We start from the raw sequence: 12,723 nt of genomic DNA on the forward strand, positions 1-12,723 counted from the left end.
TGTGCAAGGAATTTTGCAATTTCTGGAGCTTTAGCAGTCGGCACGGCTTTGGTGACTTGATTTTGGTAACTTCAAGGCGTTGACTCCAATTTGGTGGAATGGCACTGTTGCAAGCAGGACTGGTAGCAGATGCTCTGGAGGTGAGATCATGAACAACCATTTCACCAGAAGGGTCAATGCCACGAGTTATGAGGCTATAGTAGTGTGGTGTAGTCAGTTTCGCTGGCTGGCATGCCGCAGGTTGTCTGTTCAAACCCAACCACAAGCGATTATTTGTTATTAGCATTTATTGTTTCTACTAAATAGTAAAGAATAGATAATGCTGATGGATGGTTTTGAAATGGCAACATGCAGCATGGCAGCCACTGACACCAACTGCTATGTCACACTGCTAGCACCACGACTTTGGACAATATTGAAAAGAAGGGTCAAACTGAACCTATCAATACTGGATGTTGGCTTTGTCCTATAACATAATGAGAACACTGAAATATTTCTTCTGTGTCTATATATGGTTTTGGAAAGTAGACTGTGGTGACAGATTGGGTCTGTAGCATAGTCTAAGGCCTACATTAGATTCAAAGGTAACAGTGTGGTTATGAATTAACAAATCAAACAAATTAAAATACAAAATTTTACATGTGACACACTGATCTGTATCACAGACTGGGGTCTATATTATGGTGCAAAGTGACAGTTTGGTGGGAGTTAGCAACGCCATATCAAACACTTCAGTTAGTCTGAAAGACATTTCTTGACAGGAGACAATAAAGTATGCTGGAGACCCAGAAGATCTTAACTTGGCTAAATTGAAATTTGGTTAAGAACTGTCCTAGGCATATTACGCAACAATGACATAGTGGGTTAATAACATGTGACACCAACAGAGATAACATTTATAGAAGAAGAAAAAACGGGTCGACAGAAGCGTCCGATCCCACGCGTCGGCTTTGACCCGTGACGTAAGGGTGTTGTCGTGTGTGACGTCATGACGGCGCGGAGTTTGGTTTGAATGTGGCTGTCTCCAGTTATGTTTTATCTTATTTTATTTACTTTTCTGATCTGTTCTATGTCGTGAGATTTTTTTTAAATTTAAAAACACTTATTACTTATTTTAATTATGTGTTTCCTCGAATTTCTGTTTTAGTTTATTATATTTATCTTTCTGATCTGTTCGTTCTATCCCGTGAGATTTTTTTTTTAAAAAGACAAAAAACACTAATCAGCTACTGAAGCATCTTTATCTTCTATGGGTTGCAGGGGTTACGACCCCTGGGGAGGTGGGTGGGTATTCATGCATGGCTGTCTTCACTTACACGTTGTAGCTACGCAAGGCGTCTAAATTTGTTTATATTTAGTTTGCCCCCCACCCAAAACACCCCATTTCCCGCGCTTGTCCCGTTAGTGTCATTAGGCTTCTTGTGGGAAGTGTGTGTGTTTGTTTTTGTTTCCGCCATATTTGTGACGTCATGGGTCAAAGCAGACGGGTGGGATCGGACGCTTCCGTATTTCCGAAAAAACACATAAAAAACAAGTTTTCTGCCTTGATTTACTGAAGGTAGCTACTACTTTAGTTCTGCTGTTGATTCTTAGTGGTAGTGTGAAATTATGGTTTAGTTTCCACCTCCTCAATGGTTGTGTCTGTCCTCAGTGTCTAATCATTCTGGAGAAACATGAGAACTGAACGTACTGATACCAGACTTACACAATTACTTCCGAGTGAGGTCATTTGTGTGCAAACAGGGATATCTAATAAAACAATTAGCTTATTTATTTTGCTTCTATATTATTTCATGTAATGCTGGTTAAGGTGAAATACTGTAGTGTAACCCAAAGTGGTAGGCTGTGAGTTAGCAATGTCAATGAGCGAGAGTATGAAATCTTAGTTGTGTTGACATAAAGCTGACAGTTTCCTTGAGATTGGGCAACAATTTGAGTAGATTATGTTTACTGATGCCCTCAGCCATCCGCAAAAGCTAGCATCTAATATCGGTAGGTTCAACATTTTCGAAAAAACTGGTATTTATCTTCATACAGACTACACGGCAACACCCCAAGTAAACTAATTTTCTGACAATAAAACAATCACTTCCTAAAACGGGAGCGTTACAATAACTATGCCTTATTTTGTTTCATAGTCACATCACAGTTACTACGTCAAATGGAGAACTTCCGTAACATTACAGGACAAGAAGTTGATTAGCTCATTCAGTTATTGCGCCATACGTAAACAGAATGTTGCAATACCTTTGGTACAAATACCGCACTACCCAAGGCACTTTTTTGATACACACTATAAAATTAAAAACCGATGTGAGATAATAAAGAGAGATGAATGACCACATGGATCGTAAAATGACTGTGAACAAGGCGATGTAAATATTGAAGCTCAACGCTGAAATTTACCTCAACATTTCTTCATTGGGAATCCTGTCTCTGTCCCAGTCAAAAGCGCAAACTCCGACAGCACTGAGGAACAACTCCTTTCCTTTCCTTGTCAGTTGTTGCCGCAATCTTCTCCCGAGCTCTCTTAACGCCACTTCGTCCCACAGCCCAGTATACAGACTAAAAATCTGTTGCGCTCTTCTAATTCTATGAGCTACAACACATTCACACTGTTGGGTACAAGTTCTTACTATATGAAACGAATGGTTTTTAAGAAACGTGCGGATCTTGGCCATTTCTGACTTAAACCACTGAAAAGTGAGATTCCTTTGTAAGACACTTCGATGACTTTCAAAATTCCTCAACTGGGACAGAAACGCATTTCTCAGTGAACTGTTTTCGAGGAAGGTAGAAAACAAATAGAAGGTGGAAGTTCCAAACTCACGACCTCCGATTGTTCTGCGCACATAGTTTGGTCCTATTGGAGGTAAAACTGGATGGTTTCTATTTCTATATAAAAACGTTCTCACAGAAGCACTAAATAACATTTCCGATGTTTCTTGGGGAACTTCCTGTCAAATACTACACTTCGAAAAATACAACGCACACCACACAATTAGCATCACGCCCACTATTATGCCGGCTACTTCATAGATGTGTTTGTTTACAACTTTGAGCAAAGATGACATAAATAAAAGTTCTAGTATGTAAGCTGGGATTCAAGAGGCAATGAAAACTTGCACGGCATCCATACATAATCACCGTGATAACCAGCGCATCTGTGACAACACCATGGTCATGATAGTCAGAAGAATTGAAATTCCTCTACTAGGCCCATGTGCTTACATTATCACTATCATGGCCTTCTCTACACAAGACAGAGCCTTCAATAGGACAACATGGCACATCTGTCAAACAGAAGGCCGAACATCCAAAATGCGAAAATGGACATAGCATGTAAATGCCTTTGTATGTGAATTATATTACTTTTGCTGTTCTTTAATTGTGATACCTCCACATATCCCATATCCTTGTAAAATTATCTACGAAGAAATAAAACTACTACTGGTCCAAAGCACTTTAAAAACTAAGCTGTTCTCCTGTCTAATAAATGAAATTTTAAGTTTAAAACGAGGACACAAGAACGTATCACTTGGAAGGCCTCACATATTGAAATAATCTAAAGATGATGCAGCCATAACCGAAGGTTTGTTGGAGCAAATCTTTCACCTGAGAAGTGACATGTGGTGTCGTCATATCTTGAGTGAAAATAGTGGTGTGGACACAGCTGCACTTTTGTAAAACTGGAATCACCGATTGCACAATGAGTTCCTTATATTATGCAGATGTCACTCTGCACCTAACACGCCTGTGAGGCGTCATCTCCTCGAAGAAAGATGGGCCGAGAATGAAGGAGCTTGTGAAACCACACCACACAGTCACAAGAGCTGAGTGAAGTGGATGTTCCTGCACATGTGGTGAAAGAGAAGCCATATGCGGCAGGTCTGTATATTCACGGCACTGTTCAGAGCAAAACGAACCTTGTCCATCCAAAGCATGTTGTCCTGGCCACAAGTCACCCATTTCCAATTGTGCCAAAAAAACGAAGGGCACAGTCACAGCATTTTAGTCTACTTGGGGCTTAATTTGGTGGGAATTCTGAATCTTGTAGCGATACCCATGTAAAATGGCCCACAAAATCTTTTGAACTGTTGACCAAGGGACAGACAATTCCCAAGTCACAGCCTGAGCGGTTGCTGTACAATTTGAGACATGTGCTGCACAGACAGCTATAACTACAGCAACTTCATGAACAGTTGCCATGGGGAAGGGCCACTTCCCTCTCCCTGCTGCATAACGTAATTCATCTGCATCTTCAAATATATTTATCACATTCCTTAGCCCATTTATAGTCATTTTACAAAAAAAAAAAAAAAAATCAACATTCATCACCAACGGACAAACAGCGCACTGATGCCAACACAGGAAATCTTCCACACTGAGACTGCTTACAGTGAAACTATTAATTTTTTTAGCATACCTCAAACACGGACCGATTAATGAACCTACCTACATTGTTTCAGCGTCCTGAGATGTATGCAACCCACATTGCAGCACTCAGAACACTGTCAGGTTAGTTATAATCACATGGAACAATCACTCCAATGTTGGAACCTAATAAGCTTATTAAAGCAACTGCCAGGAGGTTCAGATACATACTCACAGATGAAGTCCTGTTTAAGTAGTGCCTTCTCCATTTTCTGGTTACTTAGTGTGTGACTGTCTGTTGTTTAGGCAGTGAGTAACAAGTAGCCTGAAGCAGCCACAATCTCCCCAGAGAAATTTATTTGGCACTCCCTAGCTGCAAGATTTGCACATGTGCAAAGTTTTTTTCTTTTTCAAGTCTCCAAGTGACCACGGTTTACATTTCAAGATTTGGCTGTTTGCTGTTTTTACTTCATGTACAACTCACACCAAATGAAAATAAAATAAAAAGGTGGGGTCCTATGACTGGGAGCAATCAAAGAGAGTTAAAATTCCTTCACATGTCGGTGGAAGACTATTATAATATGTTATCAGTTTCAGTTTTCTGATTTTAATTTATTACCTCATTGTTAGCAGACTTAGTATGAACTGTCTTACAGAATACAGAAGTTACTTTTGTTGGTTTACTACAGAAATTTGGCTTTCATTAATCAACTAAAACGAACTGTCGTTCTCCTCTAAGGCAGCCAATTTATTCGAAACAAATGTTTCATTCCACACTACTGGCTAGTTACAATTTTTTGCTGAAGTGCACATTTTCATTTCATTGTATGTATGACGTTAACAGGTCACATATTATGAGATAATGAAGGACCAAACATGAAAAAAAAACTCAAGGAAAGTGGCCATCTCTAAAACAACGCTGAGAAGCTTAATAATGGGCACTTTAGTGTTAACCTGTAAATGTGGACGAACACTTTAAGCCAAATCATGCTGTTTACTGTGGTTTATGAAATTCTGTTCCTCTTGGCGTATTTTCTGATGTATTGTTTCTTTTATTATTTAATGTAAGATCTCTTCATACTCTTGATATAAACATAAACAGATGTTCACTTGAAGGTGCAGGTGAATTTTGTCAGTAGAATGGAATAAACTATTTTGTTCCAAATATATTGACAGCTTTAGCAATCCAAAAGATTTCTTTTACAAAACTCCCTTGCATGAAATACAATGTTTTTCACTAAATGTAACTCCATTTTGCTCAGGAGTATGGGACAGTGACTGGTCAATGAAATATAATACTGTACTAATACACATTATTTTGAATGTTTTATTAGGCAAGCAGTTTCGGCGTTCCAAAGACGTTATCTTCAGGCCTGTTGCATGAATGACACCAAGTAGCGCTTGTGTACTTATAACACAAGGTATCAACATTTGTATCTGGTTCTGTCGATATCTGTGCTTCATGGGCATGTATGCTCTTCACACATGTGACATGTGAAGAGCACATTTTCTCATGAAGTTCGTATATCTATGGAAATAGATACGAATGTCACCTGCTTGTCTTATTTGTGCATGTGTGGTACTTGGTGTAATTCATGCGACAGGTCTTAAGACGACATGATTCTAACATCGAATCTGGTGACCTAATAAAACAACATCAAAATTACAGCTGTTGGTACTGTATTGTTACATTAAAATGTTTTCTGATTACAAGATGTATTCCAATACTCGTATGGTACCTTCTCTAAGCTCCACATAAATTCTTAAATTGTGTTATTTATGTCTTAAATTTATGGAACGACATGCTTTGATAATTATAGACTGGCAGAATATGGTGTTTTATCAGTGCAATACATTTTCTTGGTTGTTATGTATGATATATTTGGTGAACAGTTTTTTATACTCTTATATACCTTACTTATATTAAAGACTGCAATACACTAGATTTCAATAGAATGGACCATCATCACACTAGTCAATTTGCTAAGCCCACTTCTGAAGAGTGGAAGTAAGGTTTTGAGACCCCATCCGTGACACAAAAAGTCAAAATATATGACTGGAATCTACATTTACATCCATACTTTGCAAAGTTCCGTGAAGTTCATGCCAGAGCGTAGTTCCCACTGTACCAATTATTAGGGTTCTTTCGCATTCCAATGACATATGGAGTGCAGGAAGAATCACTATTTAAATGCCTCTGTGTACACTGTAACTAACCTAATCACAGCCTATCAACCCCTTCAGGAGTAATACATAGCGTCTTGTAGTATATTCCTAGATTCGTCTTTTAAAGCTGGTTCTTGAAATTTTGAGAGTAGGCCACCCAGGATACTTTGTGTCTTTCAAATGTCTACCATTTCTGTTTCTTCAGCATCTCCATGACAATCTCCCATGGGTCACATAGACGTGTGACCATATGTGCTGCCCGAATTGGCTGTGTAAAATCTTTCCCGTCAGTTCTATGTGCTATGTGTCCCACACACTTGAATGATACTCTAGGGTGGGTCATATATGTGAGTTTTAAAAAATCTCATTTTTATTCTGATGGCGTTTTGCTAGGTTGCTACCAATGTTACCTGATTTATCTACAACTGAGCCTACATGATCATTCTACCTTACATACCTAAAAAGTGTTACACCCCAAAAAGTGTTCCTGTATGAGCTGACCGATTCCAGTTGTGATGCATTGATACTGCAGTCATAGTATACTAGATTTGTTTTGTGAAGTATAGAATTCTACATTCCTAAATATTTAAAGCAAGTTACTAATCTTTGCATCACCTTGAATTTTTATCGAGATCTAACTGAATATTTTTGAAGATTTTTCAGAGACTGCTTTATTGTAGATAACTGCATCATCTGTGAAAAGTCAGAGGTTACTAATAATATTATCTGCTAGGTAATTAATAAAGAACATGGACAATAGGGGTGCCAAACAGTCCTCTGCAGCATAATCAAAATTACTTCTACATGTGTTGAGGACTCTCCAATCAAGACAAGTTGCTGCAACCTACCTACCAAGATATTCTCAATCCAGTCACAAATTTTCATTGATATTTTTGATAGTAAGTGTAGCTGCAGTACTGTGTCACACGTCTTTCGGAAACTGAAAAATACTACATCCATCTGACGATTTTGATCCATGTCTTCCAGTATCATGTGAGAAAAGAGCAACTTGTGTTTCACTTGATCGATGTTTTCGGAATCCATGATTTTTGTCATGAAGGAGGTTGTTCTGTTCTAGATAGCTAGTTTATTTGAGTACAGAATATGTCCTAAGGTTCTATAACATATGATGTCAAGGACATTGGGCAGTAATTTTGATGTTCTGTGGGTCACTTCTGTTATGTTTCTTGGACATGGGTGTCATATATGCTTTCTTCCAATTGCTGAGCATAAGCTTTTGTTCAAGGTATCTCCAGTAGATTGTAGTTAAAAGATAAACTAACCTGAGTGCATGTTCTCTTTAGAATCTGATATGAATTCCAGTGGGCTCTGGAGGTTTAATACACTCTTCATGGGACATCCAAAACTGTTGATAAAATTTTTCATGACGAATAAATCCGTTCAAGCTGTATTTGACAAATCCTTTATTTGGGTAAAATCGTACACACGACCTGTGGTGCAGGATGTAAATTCCATCTTCAGATGTTACAAAAAAACAAGAAGAACTAAGAGGGATTCTTCATAAAATTAAACTACATTGAAAGGCCCATGGAAATGCAAAAATTAGATTACAACTTGAATGTGTATGGAACTGCAATAGCTTGCCAATGTGGGCTTCTTTGCTGCTACATTAATCTTCTATTAATTTAGGCTCTGTTTATCCAGCATGTTACTGGTTGGCTCAGAGAAACTTTTCATGCCTCACTCACAAGAGATCTCGCATGCTACTTGATAAATTTTCTAGATTTTTTTTACATGACTGTTAAGACTTTCTTGTAAGAAGTCAACATATAACCAGATGTTCACATTCATATGGATCCTTTTAACGTTAATTACTTCGATGAAGAATCCCTCTTAGTTTCCTTCGTTTTTCTGTAGCGCCTGAATTTGACGCTGAAACCCAGGTTGTGTGTACAATTTTATCAAAATAAAGGATTTTTCAAGTGTAACAGGAGTGGATTTATGCATTATGAGAAAGAACTCTGGAGGTTTGTTGAATTAGCGATTTCAGGTCTTTCTCAACACCATTGACACTGATATCTGTGTCACTTATTTTTGCAGCAGTATGACTACGAAACTAGAGTATTGTTCCTGGTGTTCAACGTTTTTGCTTTTGATTTGATACCCTCAGTTTCAGACCCTGTCTCATCCATGAGTGTCTGGAAACTTGCTTCAGCAGCACTTACAGCCTTTACAAATGACCAGAATTTCTTTGGGTTTTCTAGCAGATCATTCAATGGTAAATTTGCTATGATTGTCATTAAATGCTTCATGTATTGCCCTCTGGACAGCAAAACACGATGTATTTAGTTTCTTATTATCTATAGTCCAGTGCTTTGTTTTACACCTATTATGCAGTAGTTTCTGTTTCTTTAGAGGTTTCTTAACAGTGTCTGTATACCATGTAGGTTCATTCTCACCATGAACTGTTATACAGGGTATACATCTAACAAGCGAATGCCAAACAATTTTTTAAATGTGAACCACAGTTCTTCAATATACTCTTCTCCAGAGCTAAATGTTTCGTATTTCTTACTGAGATATGACAGAATTGCCTTTATATTTAGTTTGCTGAAAATATAAACCCCGCTATGCATTGTCATGTTTTCACACTAAAATGATTGTTTCATTAAATTATGGGAATACAGCTGCATAAATTCCAATTATTTTTCTAATATCATGGCTGTATAACGTTTGGCCACCTTCAGAGTCAACCAAAGTCTTTTGGTTCACTCTGATGATGAGCGAATGGCATATGGTCGAAATACTAGAAGCAGAAGGGAATTTTTGCGGATGGATGCCTGGAATTTAATGGAGCACAAATCCTTCTAGTTGTTTTAATTGCACTTTGTACTTCTGTAATTGTTGCCTCATGCTCACTGATTTCTTTGTGAACATCCTCAAACAAGTCCGGATTATTTGCTGCCACTAGATCAAATATATTTCCAACATTTGCAGGCTTCTGGCAAATAGCCTATAAACATAATAGCGAAAACTTAGGCAACGATGCATTAGTTCCGCACTAGACAGCGCACAGCGATGAAATCTAGCGGCTCGAAGTTATAACTATATTTTGATCGTCTGCTAGCACATAATAGATGCATGAAATGAAGTATGAGATGTCTTGGATTTGGCTCTCATAAGTAGAGTAATGATCACAAGGAGGCATTTAATGAATCATAGGTTGGGAATCTTGCCATAAAGGAAGTATTTTTACTGTGGAATAAACAGTTTTATCCGTCAGAGAACTGAATGTGAGACTGTATCACTACTTAAAATTGACGTCTTACAAAAGTTATTTCATCACACATGCCCAATTTTCCATCACTACCCTGGCTTGGTTACATAACTGGCTCTCGTAACTTTGAATCACTACAAATTTTTACATCAGTGTCCTCAAAGTCTTAGGATAAGTCATTTTGTGCACTGTAGGTCAACAGTGATTTAAGTCACATTTCATCAAATACTAATGACACAATTTTTTCCTCTGTCTCCTCCAATGATGATAGGATGATTGGGAGACTGAGATATAAGTGAACTTAGGTTTTCTCTGAAGTTTCTGGTTACATCTGGAGCTGCATCTGGTGGGTGACAGACAACCTCACATACCGTTTCAGTTTCTACATCGACGAATTTGAGTTTCTTGTGTACTGTGACAAATAAACAACCTCCATTTGCCATTAGCCCGTCCTTCCTGCATACTTTAAAATTTTCTCCAACTAACTCACTGCTGTTACAAAGAGATTCTAGTAATTCCATGAAACAATTAATGCAACACAAAATCACTTAATTGATTTCACTTCAAAATAACACTGTCCAGTACACAGGATGGGAGTAGTCAGGCGCATTTGCTCTGTTGTTTCGGGAGATACCTACAATTTCGGTTTTACAATGTAAATTAGCTAATGTCAGCCCAAACAAATACTGCTCAATTCATTGGTTGTTTCTCTTTTCAAACAAAATAATTTTTAAATCGTAATTTGATGTGGCCATTCGATAGAGCACTACCAGATTAGTCTAGCGTGATGGTCGTTTTACCATTATGTATTTAGTCTAGTGCGATAATCATTTTATCGATATGTATTAATAGGAACTATAAAACATAAGGAATAACTCGCACTCCAGCAGCAACAGAGTAGTGTGCTTCTACATGATGGTAGAAGTCAGTTGAACCAGGGCGTTTCTGTCGCTGCTGTACTACTCGTTATTGCTCGTGTTTTACTGTCCCCATTAATACACAATGGACAACGAATATTGCACTAGACTAATTTAGGACAGCTCTGTTGAAAGAGTATCAGTTATTTTTCATCGACGCTGGGCGTCACATGAGAGACATGATGAGCAGCATTTGTTTCGACTGACTCCAGCTATATGTTGAAACAAAAAAAAATTGTTAATGTCTGCAAAACACCAGAGAAATTTGGCCTGACAACTCTAAGGAGAGACACCCTGTATAGAGTTTCAGTGAATGGTCAGTTGTAGAGTGATGCCAAGTCAGTAAATGCATGTTGTTTCCCTGAAAAATTAAAAGTAGGTAAAGTAATCCCAGTCCACAAAAAAGGTGACAATAATTTGCCTAGCAATTATAGGCCAGTTTCTCTTGTACCACTTTTATCCAAAGTCATTGAGAAACTAATGAATATTCAAATAATCAATTTTCTAGATTCTCATCAATTACTTTCAAATAGCCAGTTTGGGTTTAGGAAAAATCTATCAACATGTGATGCTGTTATGAGCTACATATGTAACTGTCTTGAAGCAAAAGAAGAAAACTTTATTGTAAGTACAAAGTTTTTTGATTTATCAAAAAGCATTTGACACTGTGTGCCACAACACTCTGCTGCTGTAATTAAAAACTGTAGGTTTCTCAGTCTCTGGTGTTAAAATTATTCAGTCATACTTATCTAATAGATCTCAAACTGTTTACTTCAATAACCAATATTCTAGTTTCCTACCCGTTAACCATGGTGTTCCTCAAGGGTCAATCTTGGGCCCTCTGTTGTTCATATTATATATGAATGACCTACCTAGCAATGTAATAGATGATACTACAAACTGTTGCTTGTATGCAGATGATATCAGTTTAAGTGTTACAGTGCCTAAGAACAGTAACATTAGTAACTCTACCTCACTCAAGGTAGATATACTTTCTGACTGGTGCAATGCCAATAGCCTGTCTATGAATATAAATAAAACACAGGAATTAAACATTTCTTATAACAATAGAATCACCTTAGAGACAGTTCCTGTAAAGTTTCTTGGCATTGTTTTGCAAAACAATTTAGGCTGGCAGGCACATGTGAATTATTTAACACCAAAAATTTCTAAAGGAATATTTATGCTTAGAAATTTACAAGCAACAGTAGATGAGAAAATTTTGCTTTCTGTCTATTATAGTTATATTCACTTTCATTTGATGTATGGGACAATCTTGTGGGGAAATAATTGGTACTCAAAAAGCGTATTTACAGCCCAGAAAAAAGCTGTCAGACTGATATGTAAAGTACCACCTAGGACTCACTGCAGAGAATTATTTATTAAACTTAGTATTATGACCTTGCCATGTATATACATATTTCAATGTCTCTTGTACATTAAAAAAAACTTGTCTAGTTTTCATCTGATATCTGATGTACATAGTTATAACACACGACACTGTAATGATGTAAGAAAAGACTACTGCTCATATACCAAAACTATAAACAGCTTCAAGCACACATCTGTAAAGCTATTTAATAAACTACCAGAGTCAGTTAAGAGTCTGGAGCTGAAAAAATTTAAGATATTTGTAAGAAATTAATTAATTCAGAATTGTTTTTATTCAATGGAAGATTTCTGTGAGCATAATTTCTAACATAGATTAATTATTTGTGTATTTATTGTCATTGTTGTTTGTATTTTATTGATGTTGCTTATACAAACTTTACATCCCTGTAAACGTTTTGTTTTTGGGCAATAAAAATCAATCAATCAAGACTACCAATCACAAAGTCACAACCACTGTAACTCAAGTAACTTATGTTGTCCACAAATAATTGCATTTACTGTGCCTCTTGAGTCCAGAGCTAACCTTAAGTATTTTCAATTTATACAAATACAATGTTAATTCAATTACTGTCTTGGCCTGACAGATTAACATCTCTGGTATGCAGTCCAAACAAGAAATCGAACATTAGTATATAA

General features: G+C 37.2%; 1 protein-coding gene across 2 annotated transcripts in view; it reads right to left on the reverse strand.

Moving 5' to 3' along the window:
* Window positions 1-3,042, reverse strand: part of LOC124614030 (stAR-related lipid transfer protein 7, mitochondrial) — a 116,496-nt gene extending 113,454 nt beyond the window's left edge. For both annotated transcript variants that reach the window (XM_047142853.1, XM_047142852.1), the window contains exon 1: window positions 2,407-3,042. In XM_047142853.1, the coding sequence (XP_046998809.1) occupies window positions 2,407-2,933 (527 nt within the window). In that variant the 5' untranslated portion in view covers window positions 2,934-3,042. The remainder of the gene's footprint in view (window positions 1-2,406) is intronic.
* Window positions 3,043-12,723: the final 9,681 nt, after the last annotated feature.

This window comes from Schistocerca americana, chromosome 4 (assembly GCF_021461395.2).
Source record: "Schistocerca americana isolate TAMUIC-IGC-003095 chromosome 4, iqSchAmer2.1, whole genome shotgun sequence".
Classification (NCBI taxonomy): domain Eukaryota; kingdom Metazoa; phylum Arthropoda; class Insecta; order Orthoptera; family Acrididae; genus Schistocerca; species Schistocerca americana.